This window comes from Tetrahymena thermophila, assembly GCF_000189635.1.
Source record: "Tetrahymena thermophila SB210 genomic scaffold scf_8254815, whole genome shotgun sequence".
Classification (NCBI taxonomy): Eukaryota; Ciliophora; class Oligohymenophorea; order Hymenostomatida; family Tetrahymenidae; genus Tetrahymena; species Tetrahymena thermophila.
In genome coordinates, this window is record NW_002476571.1 from 1 (window position 1) to 19,184 (window position 19,184).

General features: G+C 21.1%; 4 protein-coding genes across 4 annotated transcripts; all 4 read right to left on the reverse strand. All coding sequences in view use genetic code 6, as the record gives it.

Annotated features, from left to right (window-relative positions):
- Positions 1-1,627: 1,627 nt before the first annotated feature.
- On the reverse strand, positions 1,628-3,679 carry TTHERM_00197650 (kinase domain protein; the record flags this gene model as incomplete). The annotated part of the gene is made up of 8 exons (XM_972203.2): positions 1,628-1,640; positions 2,055-2,182; positions 2,244-2,677; positions 2,737-2,755; positions 2,817-2,939; positions 3,005-3,063; positions 3,119-3,295; positions 3,394-3,679. The coding sequence occupies 8 exons, from the start codon at positions 3,677-3,679 to the stop codon at positions 1,628-1,630; spliced, it is 1,239 nt and encodes a 412-aa protein (XP_977296.2).
- Positions 3,680-7,917: 4,238 nt separating this feature from the next.
- TTHERM_00197660 (tetratricopeptide repeat protein) lies at positions 7,918-8,508 on the reverse strand (the record flags this gene model as incomplete). The annotated part of the gene is made up of 1 exon (XM_972204.2): positions 7,918-8,508. One exon carries the CDS (start codon positions 8,506-8,508, stop codon positions 7,918-7,920), a length of 591 nt encoding a protein of 196 aa, XP_977297.2.
- Positions 8,509-9,334: 826 nt separating this feature from the next.
- On the reverse strand, positions 9,335-9,931 carry TTHERM_00197670 (hypothetical protein; the record flags this gene model as incomplete). Its single annotated transcript, XM_972205.2, has 1 exon — positions 9,335-9,931. The coding sequence occupies one exon, from the start codon at positions 9,929-9,931 to the stop codon at positions 9,335-9,337; it is 597 nt and encodes a 198-aa protein (XP_977298.2).
- Positions 9,932-12,337: 2,406 nt separating this feature from the next.
- Positions 12,338-17,030, reverse strand: TTHERM_00197680 (cation channel family protein; the record flags this gene model as incomplete). The annotated part of the gene is made up of 3 exons (XM_972206.2): positions 12,338-13,948; positions 14,121-14,583; positions 14,797-17,030. 3 exons carry the CDS (start codon positions 17,028-17,030, stop codon positions 12,338-12,340), a joined length of 4,308 nt encoding a protein of 1,435 aa, XP_977299.2.
- Between the last annotated feature and the right edge of the window lie 2,154 nt (positions 17,031-19,184).

A 19,184-nucleotide genomic window follows, 5' to 3' on the forward strand; every position in this document is an offset into this window, starting at 1 on the left:
TTTAGATAATCCAGTATTTATTTTCTCATTAAAAATAATTCTAAAATATTAATTACACTCTAATTTGAATATGAAAGTTAATTCAGTTTTTATTTTCTCATTAAAAATAATTCTAAAATATAAATTACAGTCTATTTTGAATATGAAAGTTAATTCAGTTTTTATTTTCTCGTCAAAAATAATACTAAAATATTTATTACATGCTATTTCGAATATGAAAATTAATTTATTATTTATTTTCTCATCAAAAATCACTCTAAAATTTTAATTACTGACTATTTTGAATATGAAAGTTAATTCAATATTTATTTTCTCATTAAATATCATTCCAAAATATTAATTACTAGCTATTTTGAATATGAAAATTCAGTATTTATTTTCTCATCAAAAATAATTATATAATATTAATTACAGTCTAATTATAATACGAAAGTTAATTCAGTATTTATTTTATCATCAAAAATCATTCTAAAATATTTATTACTCACTATTTTAAATATGAAAGTAAATTCATTATTTATTTTCTCATCAAAAATTATTCTAAAATATTAATTACTCACTATTTTGAATATAAAAAATTAATTCATTATTTATTTTCATCAAAAATCATTCTAAAATATTAATTACAGCCTATTTTGAATATGAAAGTTAATTCAGTATTTATTTTCTCATTTAAAATCATTCTAAAATATTAATTACTCCCTATTTTTAACATAAAAGTTAATTCAATATTTTTTTATCATAAAAAATCATTCTAAAATATTAATTACTTCCTATTTTGAATATGAAAGTATTATTATCATCAAAAGTCATTCTAAAATATTAATTACTGTCTATTTTAAATACAAAAGTTAATTATTATTTATTATCTCATTAAAAATCATTCTAAAATATTAATTACTTCCTATTTTGGATATAAAAGTTAATTCAGTATTTATTTTTTCATCAAAAATTATTCTAATATATTAATTACTTCCTAATTTGAATATGAAAGTTAATTCAGTATTTAATTTCTCATCAAAAATCATTCTAAAATATTAATTACTAGCTATTTTGAATATAAAAGTTAATTCAGTTTTTATTTATTTTCTCATCAAAAATCATTCTAAAATATTAATTACTTCCTATTTTGAATATAAAAAATAATTCAGTATTTATTTTCTCATAAAAAATAATTCTAAAATATAAATTACAGCCTATTTTGAATATGAAAGTTAATTAAGTATTTATTTTCTCATTTAAAATTATTCTAAAATATTAATTACTCCCTATTTTTAATATAAAAGTTAATTCAATGTTTTATTATTCATCAAAAATAAATCTAAAATATGAATTAGTACCTAATTTTAATATTAAAGATAAAAACATTTATTTTTTCATCATAATCAATTTTAATTACCTATTTTTATTTTTAAAATAATGACATGTATTTGAGATAAAAAGATTATTTAATATTTTGAAAAACTAAGTAAATTTATAATGTTATTTTAATGAATGTATGAGAGATTAGAATTAATTTTGCTGTAAAATTTAAGTTGAGTAATAGTTAATTAAGTTATAATATAAATATGATGTTCTAAAAGAATATAAAAATTAATTTATAATATTATTTTCTAATATATTTATTTCATGTTTAGTATCTAAATAAAATTTTGAATAAAACATGTAAATTGATTTTGAAAAATTACATCTTTATTAATTACTAAAATAAATTTGGATTATTTTAAAAAGGAAATCCATAATTAAAATAATTATTTAAAAATAGGAAAAAAAAAATAATCTAAAAATTAAAGTAATTGAAAGATAAAACTTTTTAATTAATATTAAATGAAAGATTATTTATGCGAAATTAATAAAATAAATTACTCGTTATTATGTTAATGTTAATGAAAAGTAGTTTATTTTTATTAATAAAAAATGCTTAAAAAATTTTTTTTGCTTTTAAGTATTCAAAGTAAAGAATTTTGTTGTGTCGAAATTATTAAAAGTAAATACATTCTACTTAAATAATATTTTTTTAGTTCGTTTTGAAAAAAAATTTTTTTTGTAATTACAAATAATTTTTGTTTATTTCTTCCTACTTTTGCTATTTCTCTAATAAAACTTTAGTTTTTTCTTCTAATTAACTAATAGTTTCGTTAAGTATGATATTTGCTTGATATAATTCTGCTATTTTTGCCTCCTTTTTTATTAATTGTTTTGAGTAAATTAAGGATAACTTGACCTAAATTTTTATTAATTACATAAACTATTTTTTGAGGTTCTTCTTTCAATAACTAGATGAAGTTCTGCTAGTTTTTACTTAAAAAAAACTTAGAAAAAGCACTAGATTTGAAAAAATCTTCTTACATGATGGGATAAAACTTATTTGACAAATCCTAAACGAACTCAATTTCATTTTTGAATGAACTAGCGAGCTGTTGAGTGTCTATATCTATCATCTCAATAAGCATGTCATCTAACTAAAATTCAAAACAAATAATTCCTTTTAAAATAATTAAAGCCTCTTTAATAGACAATCTATTCTTTGGGACAAATTAAGTTAATTCATCAATAAGTTGTTTAAGCTATTTGCGATAAACAAAATTTTAAAACTCACTATCATAATTCAATGGCCTATGCTTATTAAATACTAATTAGAAATCTATTCCTTAGACAAGAGAATAAATTATATATCCTATTTATATATTTTAAATTAACTAAATGAAACCAGTATATTTTTATTTTATTTAATACCTAAAGAGCATGCTTCGCTCTAATTAATTAATTTACAAAAAATAAGATAATTATAATTATTTTTAAACTAAAGTATTTACTCTTTTACTTGGCTCTTGTTTTACTTTAACCCCTAATTTTTAATATTCATCATAATAAACCTTACCTATGATTTTATCAGTTGGATCATAGCATTCTGGTGCTTGATAAATAAAGTTTCCCATCTAAAAATTTTTAATTTGAAAAAATTAAACTTTTTGTTAGTGTGGGTAAAAAGATTGATGAATACATATTGATTGGATGAATAATCAGATTTATCAGTCAGTTTATCTGCTAATCCAAAATCAGCTGCAATATTTATTATATAGAGTATAAAATATTGTTATATTTGCCAATAATTTACAAACAACTGCATTTCCATTATAGTCAATTAAGATATTGTCCATTTTCAGATCATTAACAAGACAGTTCTTAGAGTGAATGTAGTAAAGGCCTTCTGTAATATCCTTAGCATATTTGATTGCTGATATTTCATTTAGTCTTTTATTTTAGTTCCTTTCTATGATTTCGGTGAGAGTTCCTATGAGGCATTAAACATTTTTTTAAAATGTGTTGAATAATTTATTTAAATTTATATTTTAATTTAATAAGATAAAGCAGATATGTAAGTATTTTTACCCTAACATTCATTTAAAACTAAGTAGACAAACTATTTTCCTTCAAATGAGTCTAAAAGGCTGACTACATAAGGAGAGCCTCTACATTGTTAGAGTATATCTATTTCTTATTTCACTTTACTATAAATACCATAGGAAAGATTTCCATAAAGATCTTTCACTTAAACCCCTTTGATTGCATATCTCATTTAAGTTTTCTAATTTTTTGCTAACAAGACTAATCCTTGTGCCCCTTTCCCTAAAAACCTAAAATCAGAGTAGCCTTTTTCAGTTAATTCGATTTTCATAGTTTAATAAATTGAAGCTTCTTAAGGCTTCAATTAAGGTTCTTTGATATCAGAAACTTTTCGTTTATCAAGTAAACAATTTATTAAATTTGGTTTTAAGTACTTAGCTAAAGCGAAGCAAAAAGTAAAACAAAAAAGCAATTTACTTAATAACGAGCAAACTGATTAATCTAAAACACCAAATTTTTCACCATTTAAAAAGTAAAATTGGAAAAAATTCTTTCTTACTTTAAATAAATATTAAAATATAAATTTCACTTTTAAATCCTATGTTTTTAAATTGTGAAAAAAATTACCTTTTATTTTTATAATAATAAAATATCAGTAAATAGTATTAGGAATCTAATCTAATTTGGTGTTATAAAATATAATATCAAAGCAAAAGAATAATTTATAACATAGCTGATCTAATTATTGAAACTTGGCTATTAAATTTTTCACAATTTATATTCTAAAATAAGAAAAAATTTATAACTATCAAAAGGAATTGGCATTTTGTTACTTTCTAAACCAAGTTATTATCAATAATTGCATCACTAAAATTAAAATATTGTCAATTAGTTAATTAGTATCTATCTTTACTTTTAAATATAAAGTGTTAATCAACAAAATAAACTTGAAGGTTATAAAATAGATAATAAAATTAACAAATATAAGATGCAATATTCTCCATTTAAGATTCCATTTCTTTTAAAAATAACCAGTGGTAAAAAGTAAATAATCCCACCCAAAAGATTTTTCTTATTCTTAAAATATTATCGCTATAATTATTTATAATAAAACAACATTATATTCTACTAAATAAAATATTTGTTTTCTTCTTATGTAATTCAAGTTCCTCTCATCTTTTTTCAAATTACTAGGCAAGGTTTCTAAAATATTATTAGGCTATTAGTAATTCTCTTTTCTATCATAATGTATAATGTGAGATTATATTATCACTATTAGAAACTATTGTTAATCCTGTAATTAAAATCTCACCAATTATGTATATACAGATGGAGATACTTCATTTAATTTTTATGATTTTAAGCTAATTTTACACTTTCTATTTTTTAAAAAATTTAAAAATAAAATTTTTTTTTACTGAATTTATAAATATTATGTATCACTTCTTTGATTATTATATCAATAAAATTTAATCTGATTATTTTTTAATCACATTACAAGTGATCATACAATATAAGATGATATCATCTATAAAATTAGTGAGTACTAAATAAAAAACAAATCAAACATTTATTTATAAAATAATTAGCAAAATGAAAAATCTTCTTCCTCAAATTTTTCACCATTTCACAACAGTACAAAAAGACAATATTTCTTACTTAAAACAATTTTTTACATAATTATTTCAACTAAAAAGGATAAGCTTTTTATATCCTGAATAAAATTAACCATTTAATTTTACAAAAAAAAATAAGTAAATTTTATTGGAAATCTAATTTAGGATTATAAAATATAACAGTAAAGTAAAAGTCTAATTTATAACATAGTTCATTTAATTAATGAAACCTAGTTATAAAATTTATCACAATTTATAATCTAAAAGGAGAAAAAGTTTAAGGATATAAACGCGATTAGTATTTTGTTACTTTCTAAACCAATATTATTTGATATTTTTAATAAATTCATCTTTAAAATTAAAATATTTTTAATTACTCTGTTTGATTTTAAAAATAAAGTTAAATCAATAAAATGAACTTGAAATTTACAAATAAGAATTAATGAATATTAAAAAGATTTTTCTTAACATTTTTGTAAATGTTTTTAAAATAATTACATTTATTAATTGTATTAAAAAATGAAAAGAGCTCTTATTTATTCAATTACTCAAATTATTGACTCCATATTTTGCTACTTTTCTAAATCGAGATCGTATTTAAAATTTTTTTTAATTTCTACTTATTCTAATTTTACATTTATCTTTAATTTTTTAATTTATTTTATTAAATATCGATCTAATTTATAATTAATATAATCTACTTTAATGTAGTGAGTGATTAAAAGTTTTAAATTTATTATATTTATCTAAATATTCCCATTAAAAATATTTATTGTCTTCAATATTTTTTAGATTTCTTATATCTCCTTCTAATTTTGTTTTGGTGAGTTCCTTACACAATTATAATAAGTAAAATAATTAATATTTGCTTTCATATTTTTTCTCTAATAATAAATAGTAGATATAATTTTTTCATCTATATATCTCTCTCAGTGATATAAATTGCCTATTTAGGAAATAATTGATATTTTAAACTTGTTTAAGACTATATTTTTAAATTTTAGAATTAACCATAATATAAACCATAAAAATATATTTACCTTAAATTCAAATCACGAGACTATTGCTTCTTTATTTCTTTTGTGCTAGAGATTTAAAACATAGTTTTTCTAACTAAATCTTACTTTTTCAGACAAAAAAAAGCATAAATTTTGGAATTTCTTTAAGTTTTTACTTTACTCGCATTCTAAATTTCTGCTAAATCTTTTGGAAATTTAGTGGTATTTATCATTTATCTACTTTTCAATGGAAGGAAAAAACAATAACTGCAATAATTAACTTTAAAATTGTTTTTATTAGACCTTATTTATTGCAAAAGCATAATCATTATTAATTTAAACTTAATTTCCCTTAATGGCCCATATGTTCCTATCATCTAAATTCACACTAAACAAATACCTGAGATGATTGATCTGCTAAAATTTATCATCCAATATTTTTGCTTTATCAATAAAGAACTTCCTATTGAAATATTTTTAAATTGCCATCTATTTTAAAGTAATTAATTATTTTATTAAACATTGTATAATACTATGATTTATCTAATGTAATGTATTAATAATTACTTTAATTATCACATTTAAATATAGAAAAAGAAGAATCAAAATTTAAATATTTCGCATGACAAATATTTTTTTAAAATATGATTATAAAAAATGAAAATATTTTTTATTTTTTGTAAATATTATTGAGTTAAAATTAAAAAAAATTCTTCATAACAAAAACAAAAATTGAGATCTATATAAGGAATTAAAGGTATAAGTAATCAAAATATTGTATTCAAGTTAAAACTTAATTAAAATTTATAAGAATATCATTTTTTCTAAATAAAATCTTGAGGGCTGATTTAATAAGCTTTCTCAAAATATTAGTTTGCCTCATTTTATTTTCCATTTTATTAATAAAATAGTCCTAATACTATATTTATATGAAAATCATTTGGTAAAATATCATAAGCTTTCAATAAAAAGATTTCAGCTTCTTTTTGCGTATTTTCATTCATATATCCAACACCTATATAAAAGTTTGCTTAAAATAATTTTGGTTCGATTTCTAAAACCTTAAAGTAATATTTTTTGGCATATTCATGCCTATTGATAAAATCATAAACCATTCCTCGATATAGGTTAGAATAAATATTATAGTCATTTGTTTAGTCCAAGTCGTTTTAGAATTTCAAATTTTAAATTAAAGAAGAATTAAAATTTTCTAAAATAAAAGAGTCAAAATCTTTCTGATTAATTTAATAAGCCTTACTGTAGCATTCAATAGCTTCATTCGAATTTCTTTAGCTCAAGTAAAAATTACCTACTTTAATATAAGCTCCTACTGATTACGGTTTGATTTCAAAAGCCTTTTAGAAATATACTTTAGCCTCTTCTACTTTTCCAACTAAATATAAAGAAATTCCTAATTAAACATTAGAATCGAAGTCTAAAGGCTAATTTTTTAAAACCTTTGAAAAACAATTAATTGCATCTATCTTGTTGTTTATTATAACTTTAATACAAACATCCTAAATAAAAAAGAGATTCTAAGTCTTAAGGATTATTTTCTTAAGCTTTTAAAAAGTATTTATAAGCTTCTTCTTTCATGTTTAAAAGCAAATAAATCTTACCTAGTTAATTACAAATAAGTTCTGATTTTGGTTAAATTTCTAAAGCCTAATGAAAATAAATTTTAGATTCTTCTAATTTATTTATTTTTAAGTAAGATTGACCTAAAAGGTAGTTGGTAAAAAAATTTTATGGATCATTTTGTTTTAGTAGATATTTTATAGATTCTTGATATTTTTAGGTTTTAAACAAGAGTAAACCTAAAGAGTAATTAAGATAAATATCTTATAGTGGTTGAATCTCATCTGACTTCAAGAAAAGCTTAATTGCGTCTTCATTTTCTCCAATCTTTTTGTAGAATTCACCTAACTGGATAATTGATTATTTGTCTGAGCTTTTCACTTTTAACGCTTTTTATTAATCTTCACTCTTAATAAAGAATGTCTTTGACTTTTCAAGTTACCCATTTTTTAGTAAAGAAATCCTAATCTGTAATTTAAATATATATCATCTGGGGTAATTTCTAATGCTTTCAACAAATACTTTTCAGTTTCTTAAAAATTCTTAGTATCTTCATAAATATCTGCTAAATGTTAATAAGCTAGAGTGAGTTTTGGATCAATTTTTATAGCATCTAAATAACAATTTTTGGCATCTTCTATCATTTTTATTTTCTAAAAAATAGTTCCATTAATTAAACAAGAGTCAACTGTTTTAGGATATTATTATTATTAATTGTTCAAACACATTTATTTAACTTTCTCTTATTTTTATTTTGATAGCTCTAAATTTCTAGGTGCCATATTAAGATCAGATAATCCTCTTACTTCTTAAGAGATTATTTAATTTTTAGCAAAAGTCTGAGTAAGAGAATCTATATAATTAAGTAATCGTGAAAAGAAATACCTTTAATTTATAGACAGTGAATGAGGCATAAAACATTTTTTGGGAATATAGCCATTTTTAAATAACTAAGTTAGTTTTCTCATTTTATTATTTAAGTATTACTTTTTTCTTTTAATTAATTAAATAAATATGCTTGCTTCCTAACATATTTATATATTTATTTGTAGTAAGATTTTCAGAAAAGTTAGTTTCTGACTAATTATTAGTAGTATTAATTAAATTACTGCAAACTCCTAAAAATTAAATTTTCAAAAATTATACAAATTAATAGAATTGTTTAATTATCAAATACAGATGGTAACAATTGATTATCAGTATTTTTCTGATATTGATGTTAATAGGATATTATAATTTGCTAGATTGATTATTAAGACGAAGGAAAAATAATTAAATACACTATTTAGCTAATCTTATCAATTTCTAGCTTAAATCAGAGTTATTAAAATTATTTATTATACAATTTTAAAATTCAAAAAGAAGGAATTATAAAGTAGTTTTTATCATTTTAGTTTTCAAATAAAAACTAAATCCCACAATCTAAATTTTTTTATTCTTTCATAATAATTAACTTATTATATTTAATGATTTTCAATCAAAATAAAAATCAATCTTTCAAAATATACCTTAAAATAATAATTGAGATAATTTTTTAAAGAATTAGATTATTTTATATTAAAGATATCCATTATTTCATAAAGATAAAAGCAAAAAGTGTGTATTTTTGGATACACTAATTTACAATTATTAAAGAAAATAAATTGATTTTCTAAAATTCAATCAAAAATCCAACTTTTAAAAATAATAATTTATAAAAATTAAATATAAGTAAGCAAAAAAATACTAAAAAACACAAATTTTATTTATAAAGGATGCAATAAATAAATAAATAATTTATTAATAGAATCACTTTCATTTGTAAACCTTCTTTTCTTATTATTTAAGATTATTCACTCTAGTTTTATTTAAACTATGATCTCTTACATTTAAATTGTTTGTAATTTCTTTAACTTAGAGTTTTTATTTTTTTAATTAGGATTATTTTGTTGCTAAAATATCTTCAAATTTATTTGAATTTTATCCCTAAAATAGACTAAATTCATTTTAATCATCAAAATGTAACAAATTATTTTAGTTAACTTAGCTTATATTTATTAGCTTTCCTTAGTTAAGAATTCCTTGATTTTATTATTTGCTTAGATTTTAATCTCTTGAATTTATTTTAGACTCATCTTTATAAGCACTTTTAATAATTTCCTTATTCTCTAACTTAAGACCTATTTAAAAACTTAAAGACTCATTATTAGAAATTTGTGTTTAATTTTTAGATTTTAAACCTGCTAATTAATAATGAACACTTTTTAAAAAAAGATCTTCACCTTCAGGTTTCATTTTTAATTATTCTTATTGGTTCAATTTTTATTATAAGAGAGTTTCTAAATCACTAGATGGCTGCTCTGGATAACTTTAAAATTTAGCATTTTAGTTATTACTATTTAAGACATTCATACAAGATAATTTACTATCTTATTAAATTTTATTAGCAAGGATGATTGGTCTTCTTGGTTAATTTTATGAGCTGGCTCTTTGATAATTTTTATTTAATATTTTTTCCAAGACTTAAAGTGACTTTTCTGCATTCAAACCTCTTTAAATTTCATTTTTTTTATGTAAAATACATTTTTTGCTTTATTTGAGATGATTAAAAATTTAATTCTTAAAGCAAACTCTTATGAAATTAACTTAATCTTTTAATCATTTTCTTTTTGATTTTAATATTTTTAGAAGTAAATTAATTATAAAATTAAAGAGTAAATATTTATTTTTAATTTGAATAAAGCTTTTTAGACAATAAGTAACAAATATTAATTTTTACTCACTAAAAATTAGTATGTTTTTAAGAGACATAATTATAAAAAAATCAATTCAAAAAGAAATCAAGGTATTCTAGTAGGAGGAAAATCAATTTAAATGACTATTATTTATTTTTCTTTATATAAATTGATTAATAATATCATAAATTATTTCAATTAATAATATTCATCCTACATATTAGATAAATATTTAATTCACAAAACAAACTATATATAGAATAGATAAAACTTAAATAGCCTTAAAAAAAATTTATTAAATTTCTTCGTTGAAGATATTTTTAAGTCATTTAAAGCTTGTAAAATATTTCAAAAAATAAATTTATACTTATGAAACTTAGTTTAATTATTATTATATAGATACTTTTAATTTATTGTTAAAGTGTATTCAAAGATAAAGAAAAGTTTATAAAAAAATCAAATTATATCAGAAAGAAGAAGTACTTACAAAAAAAATTCCATTTTATTGTATTTAAATAATTTGAGTAGTTATAAATTAAGTATTTAAAAAATAAAAAAATTTAATTGAAAACAAAGTTATAAATAGAATTAGAATATCATAAAGTAACATTAATTTGACAATATAATATACAACTTCTTTTAATAAATCAACCCAACCTTAATTAATTTTCAAGCTTTATTCTTAGTATTTTACCTTGCTTGATTTTATTTTTTATTTTAATTTGTTATGATTTGCATTGACAAAATTAAAAATTTTTAAGCTCTTTCCAAAAAAATTTGGTTTATAAACATCCGTAGTAGAAAATGTATGTATTTTACCGTATTGGAAGTATTTTAGACTATAATTAAGTACCATTATGCCATACCAAAAGTCACACATAATGAAAGAGGGTATCATAAAAAATACTTATTTTATAGCTATTATCGAATAATTATTCAGTAAGTAGGAAATATACAGTCTATTTTCTATCTATTTAAGGTTCCTTTTTAAAGAGTTAATTTTTCAAAAAGCACCATCTTAATATAAAAATCACTTTAATATAGAAAATAATTTAAAAAAATAACCTTAATATTGAGAAGAATTATATTATTTAATATAAAATACAATAGTTAATTAATATAAACATGCCAACTCACATAATATTCAATTTTCAATTGAATTTAATAATAATTATTCTATTAAAATATTATCATTAAAACCTATTAATAAATTTCCTGAATTAGAATATTCTATTAAGTGAATTTTATTCTATTAAAAGACACTATTTCAAAACCTTCATTAATATCTATTTCTCCCTCTATATCAAGACTTTTTTCACTTATATTTTCTAATCTATTTGCATAAAGAATTATTTTATTACATATAAATAAATTTAATTTAATTAAATGAGAATCATGATTTAATAACATTTTCTTTTGAAATATCATTCCATAATATACTAATGTATGTTAAAAAATTTTTATTTAATAATTTTGATTATTGATCTTGTTATTGAAATCAATGCTTGCACCACAATTCAGAGTATTTAGATTTGTATATTTTGTTAATAGTCAAATCTTATTGTTATAGTGAATTTGTGCTATTAGGAGGTAAATAAATAAATAAGCTCATTGTAAATCTTGGAAAGTTCATCATTTATATTATCATAAGAATGCCCAGTAAATTTATCAAATATAATAACTCCCTAAACTTTGAAAAGTTATTCTGTATGGCGTAAAGTTTAGAGGAAATACAATAGCTAATTTAGATAGGATTAAATAAATTATTATTATAAATAATAGTATTGAAAATACTAATTGATAATATGTATCTACAAAAATGTGTTTCTTAAATTTTATTTTAGATTTGCAAATTAGGAAAATTGCTTTAAACTTAAATGTGTTTAATTAAGCATGTTATTATTTTTAAAATAAGATAAAGGTAATTGTTTAATTAGATAGATATTGCATTAAGTAAAGAGAAGTAAGTGAAATAAATATTAACTAAAATTTGAAAATAAATATGAAAAATAAACAAAAACTTAAAATTAAATAGTTTAGTTTGAGTTAAATAGAAGTAATTAATATATTAAAGTTAAAATAATCAGTTTTATGACATAATTGATTTTATTGATTATAAATCTTGCTTATTTTAAAACAACAATTCATGCTCAACAGCATTTTCGCTTAAGATGTTTTTGTATTCTTAAATTGTTTTTTTATCATGAGAGTGTGAGTGATGATGATCTTTACTGTTGTTATTATTCTTTCTAGAAGAAGCATGAGTTCCATTTCTTAAAAATGAGCTCTCGTTAAATTTGTTAATACTTTTTTTTGTTTTTTTAGTTTGATAAGAACCTTGCTTTTTTCTCATGTAAACTAAATGCTATAATATTACTCTATCAGGATTATTATGTGGCATGTATACTTAAAAGCTTTTGAGGATTTCGAATGGGGAGTTATCCTATTTTGTATTTTAAATGTGAGGCATTTGCATCAATTCTTACAATTGTCTAATTAAATTCTCGTTAGCTTGCCTTTCAACTAAATTACTCATCTATTTTGTGATGTGTGGAGATGTTTGTGGTCTTTTTTTAATAAAGTTCTCAGTTTTTAAAGTTATTCTCTTTTTGCTTCCTCTTTAGACACTCACTTCTTTCTATTTTGCTTAAATTTAATTATTTTACATTGTAGTGATAGAAACATTGTTTGATCTGACTTAAGATTAATTGTTAATTTATTAGTTGTACTAAAGAGAATGTACATCTGATATGCTTTAGTTTGATACTTGCATTGTAAGAATACCTTTTGCTAGAGTCATAGCTTAATTTGTATTCATTTAAGTGTTTAGGCTATTTACCTAAAAGCTGCTGGTATTGTAATTGTTTGAATTATTTTAGCCACTATTTTATGTGTTATAATAATTGGCATGATTAATATTTACATGATTGTTGCTAGTTGCCACATTTATAGAAGATGGAGGCAATTCTGAGTTATTTGATTGTTATCGCAACCTATTAGTAGGAGTGTTATTATTTAAATCCACAACACTAAATTGCTGAAGGTATGAATTTGGATTATTTGAATTTAATTTTATGTATTATTATTAAGGAGGAGAGCTTGACTTTTCACCAAAGTGATCATCGTTTTCACTAGCAGGCAAAGAAGAAATTGAGAATTAAACCTTTTTACTTGTATTAAATGCAAGAGAATTTTATCCCTCTTCACTTCTCGCAGAGTGTCTTCGAAAGAAATTATTTGGTGATTTTTATTATATTTATAAATTTTATGCGCTTGCAGGAGTATAATCACTGACCATATTAGAGTGAGAATCATAGTAATCATGGAGATTACCAGAAATACTTTTACCGTATTGATATTGTATTTTTATATTTGCATATTAGCTTACTTAATTAGAGTTTGATTTCTAGACTTAATTTCTTTACACGTTTTCGTTGAGACTAGTGGTTCTAGAATTTGTATAATTTTTTACTCCTTGACTATTGTTGCGCACAATTAAATTATTTTAATATTCAAGTTTTATTAAATCATTAAACCATCCCTCCATTTGCAATTCATCGATATTTTCTTCTATAAATTAATTAGCGTACTCTTCGATTTGATCTTTATTTTACAACGAATTAGTTGTTATATTTCTTCTCTAAATTTCTTTTTCTCTTTATTGAAATTCATCCTTAACATATTCTTTAATTACCTATTGTGATATAAAAAATCTTAATTTTATTTGCATAATTTTTATTATTTAAAAAAGAGAAATTAATTAAAATAATTTTAAAATTGTTATTTTTACTGAATAAATAGAAATATTAAAATAAATAAAATTGAATTAATATAAAAATAATTTATTTTTTTTGTAAAAAGTTTACTTTAAATTTATCAAGGTGAAGATGAATGAAATTGCAAGATGTAACAAGATGGCTACTTGATTTGCAGCAGTAGCAGTAAATTCCTACAGTCTCATATTTATTATTAAAAATAATCGAATCTTTGATCATACAAAATCTTTCTAAATCTAGTGGAGAGCTTTAAATTAGTTCAAAGAAAATGCTTCTTTTAATTGATAGGAGCGTTGTAAACTCAATGCTTTTGATAGAAATTTAGCTTTTCATTCCAGTAAAAAAAGAAATTTCCCCAAAAGATGACCCATTTGAAAGTATTTTTATTTCTTCATTGCTGTTTGAATTATAAACCTCAACACTTCCTTTTTCTATAAAATATATTGAATTATCATTCTCAACATCTTGAATTATTATCTACTCTCCAGGCCTATACTTTTTTTACTCTATAATCCTTATTGTTTTTTGCAATATTTATTCGCTAAAATTTTGTCTATTTTTATTTATTATTAATAAAAGCTTAGCAAATGTTTGTTTATTTTTAAATCAATTAATCAAAATTTCAAATAACATGGAAAAATTAACTTCTCTCAAATCATTTTTTATATTAAAATAAATAGAAAATATTCTCTTTTAAACTAACAAATAAACTAATAAATAAATAAATCGATTTCCATTAAATAAATTAAACAATTAATAAAGTTACTTAAAAAGAGGAGAAATATTGAGAACTATTTTGTTTGCTTCGAACATAATTTGATTTTACAATGCTTCTGGGAGTAACCTTATTACTTTTTGCTGTTTTTAGAGATCTTCTTAGTTAGATTGTATGAAAAAATACTGCAAGTACTCTCTAACTTAGAATTGCAAATCGATAGATATGTTTTTCTTGTGCATGAAACCATTGATTGCATTAAAATGCTCATTGTATGCTTTCTAATCGGTATTCATTTCTGATAGAATCTAACCTATTGAATTGAGACTATACCCAAACATACCACAAGCTATCAACATAGTTAAAATTGAGAGCAAGTATTCTCTACTATTGACAGGAGTGATATCACCATAACCTACAGTAATCATAGTAACAGTCGTGAAGTAATATGCTCTTAAATATTGTTCATAGAAAGTCATATCTTAAATACCTTTTAGCTTATCAAGCCAAGTATAACTACAAGTAGCTCTACTTGTTGGATCTTAGAAAGCACACTGTATAGCTTAATTAGAATCATCGATTTTTCCTACAACCAGCCAAACACAAGCAAATAAATGAGAAACAATAAATAAGTTAAAAAATATCTGCATAAGTGTTATAATTCCTCTATTCATTTTTCTAAGGTAAAATCTATCGTTAATTTTACTCTAAAACGTATTTGACTCAATAACTTTTAGCAAACAAATAATAAAACACACAAAACCAAATTTATAGTTTTAAAATGAACTAAGGTCGTATCGCTACTAAAATATAATTAACCATAACATAATAATGTAGGCAATGTTTACAAAACCATTTCTGGAAAAATACTCTAAAAATATTAGAGTCCTCTTTCTAAGAAGATTTCCTTTTCTGTATTAAGCAGTGTTTAAATTAATTAAAATATCAAAAGAAGCAATAACAGCAAGTCCAATATCGATGGTTTAAAAATAAAATATGTCACTAAAGTTTATATTGTAAATAAAGTGAAGAGGCAAAAAGAAAAAAAAAACAATAACAACTATCATATTTATGATATCCCATAAGAATTTCCATATAGACTGAGGAAGAAAGAGAGGGATTACAGGTAAAGTTTCTCTGAACTTTTTCATGCAGCTTGTTGATTGGATGAATTGAAAAAACAAATAAACAAATTACTTTAATTTATTGTAATCATTAAACTCACTATTTTCCCTCTCCCAACTACCATAAACAACTGTTTTATCTCTAAGGTATTCAAATTTCTATCTTTAAAGAATAGATAATCTTTTAGACTCAACAGTAGATGCCATTCTATAAGCATAATTTTTCATTTTCATAATAACACCTAAAAAATTTGCTTTCTTCTCCTTTTTTTAATTAGAATTTTTGTCATGTTCCACAAGCTTTTCTTCTTTTTTCTTGAATCCAGATATTGTTTACACACTTTATTTTTTTCTTTAGTTGGAATAATCGATGACACCCCTACTTGACCGCATATTGTTCTGAGCTAAAACTCTACTTTTTAGCATTGTGTTATTTATATTTGAAGGAATTTGCTCATTAGAATTATATCCATTATCCATATTGCCTGTATTTGAAGTTACTTTTATTTTATCTAATTTTAAATTCTCCCCTCCTTCTTCTACTAAGGAGCTTTGATTTGATAGACCGCTCTTTACATCATTTTTTTCAGTTTAATACTTTTAATCTGGGCTATATTACCTATTTTAAAGCACTTTCTCCTTAAATGACAAGTTCTATTTACTCTAATTTAAGTTCATATTGCTGCTATCAAAGTATTAAGCCTCTGGATTGTAACCGGTATTCTTATTTATTCCATTTTCATCCTCTCCTCTCTTTATAAACGAATAAGTTTTACTATCAATTTAAAAAGAGTCTTTGAGATCATAGCCAGATTAAATAGCTCCTTCATTAGCACCTGGGCTTACAATCGGACTTAACATTACCAGATCTTGAGATTCTTTTAATTGCTATTCTAATCCTTTATATTAATTCTTTCTCCTTTTATTGCTAATTTAGTCTATTCTTGGTTGTTGGGCGCTTTAAGGCGTCTCACATTTAATTGATGATGCAATACTTTATTCCATTTATGAAGGCATTTTCTTCTTCGATAAATCCAATTTAGTATCGTTCTCATCCTCTGTTATACTTTTTTCATTTGCTCTAGCTTAAAAAATCTATACTAAATTATCATGAGTCTTTTGAGTATTTTCAAAATTCAATTTTAAAGTATTTTTCTTCATAATTATTTGCTCTTAGACAGACCTTCACTTTTCAAGTCTTTTGTTATAATTAAAGTTACTAACTAATTAACTAAAGAAAAAGTATATATATTATTAAAATGTCTTTTTATGAATATTCAATAACTTGAATAAAAGCCTTATTGTTATTTCAAAAATCAATTAACTTGATGGATAAATATCACTCAATTTTACATTTACTCTATCATTATTTATATGCAAATATAAAATCTCTAGGATGTTAATTTATAGCAAGATTGATTGATCATCAATTTAATGTATAAGTAAATGTATATCATAAATTGAATATTAATACCTTCTTCTACATTAAAGTATTTATAGCTATTTATTTACTCTATTTATATTTTCCCTTCCAAAAATTTTAGTAAGTACCAGTTATTATCAATTTTATAAAAAATGATTTACCTTAATATATTACTGTTAGATAATATCGAGTAACAAAATTTAATTCATTTCAAAACCAATAGACTAAATTTTGTTCTCTAAATATTTTCAGTAAATATTATGGTTATCTCTTATTTTTTAAAATTCCAGTTATAAATTAGCTCTTGCTCGATTATTTTTTCTCATAAAATTTAATCCAGTACATACTAATCTTGAATACCGCTAAATATTAAAGAATTTTACTTACATATTTAATAATTATTATGAATATTTAATTAATTAATAATTACCTTATAATTATCAAATATTAATGATTTAGAAAAAATATAATTAATCAGCGATGGAAAATTTGGCTCTTTATTTCTATGAAAACTGTATAAATATTTCTAGTACCTTATAATTAAATAATTATGGTAACCAATAATTTTTTATTTTATTTTTGTTTTTTTTATTATAAAAGATTTGATATTTTAGATTAAATAATGTAATAATAGTATTTTCTTTTTTAATTAGAAACAATATCTAATTGTTACAATTATTTGTTACAATTTAATGAACTAAAAAATTAAACAGCTCTTTAAAAATTAAAAACAAAAGAACTTAATCAAAAAGGAATTAAAAATTAATAAATTGAATTAATCATGAATAAATTTATTTTTTTTATTAACAATTTGAAATTAACTATTTATTATTTATTATATTTTATTAAATAAAAGTAAATTTGTCTAATCAAAGAAATCTTATTTGTTAGCGATTTTATAAAAATGAGTTTTTATAATTAATTCTTATTAAATATTGATTAAAATAGATAGAGTTAGTATACTCATAAAGTATTTTTAAATAAAATATAATCATTAAATTCTAATCAGAAATCAGTTTGAATAAACAAATCTTATTTTATTTTATTACATAATAAACAAACAGATAGTTTAAAAACTAATTTACTATGAGTATATTAATTGTATAAATAATTAAATTATCATATAAAATAAGTAATAATTGATATATAAAATAGCTATTAATACAAAACTGATTATGAATGAAGTTTTTCTAGTAGTTTATTTAACTAATATGAGTATTACCCTGAGCAGATAAATAGTTCAAACTCAAAGGATCCAAGTATAATAGTTTATAAAATAAATGTTGGTATTAAATCTATAGAATTAAATACTTAGATATTGATATTAATTCCCTTATGATTAATATGAACATTAGTAATTATTATATTTACAGTTTGTTTTTCTCCAGAAATAGTTAGTATTACAAACTTTTCATTTAAAATATTAATTAATTAAATTAATGCATGAACATCTAAACTGCTTCTTAATTATCCATATAGCAATTGACAATAAAGAAGATTTATAAAATATAAGCTATAAAAAATAAAAGCTAAATGAGAAAGCCTTAATATTTAAAATCATTATATTAGTACAGTTTAATGAAATTAATGAACTTGGATATAATAAAAAAATTATGAAAAGTAGTCAAATTTACCGTTTTTTTCAAAATTTTCCATGTATTTTTGAATGAAAATATTTTTTCATGTAATTTTGAATGAAATTAAGAATAAATATGTTAATAAATAAATTGCAAATAAATAATAACTGAAAGAAACAATTTAAAATTTATGGGAAAACATCGAATAAGAAGTAATAAATAACTCCATTAGTCATATTTCACATAAACTTAAAGAAGTATTTGAAGATAGTGGAAATTATTGATTTTTATATATTGTATTGTATTCTTATAATT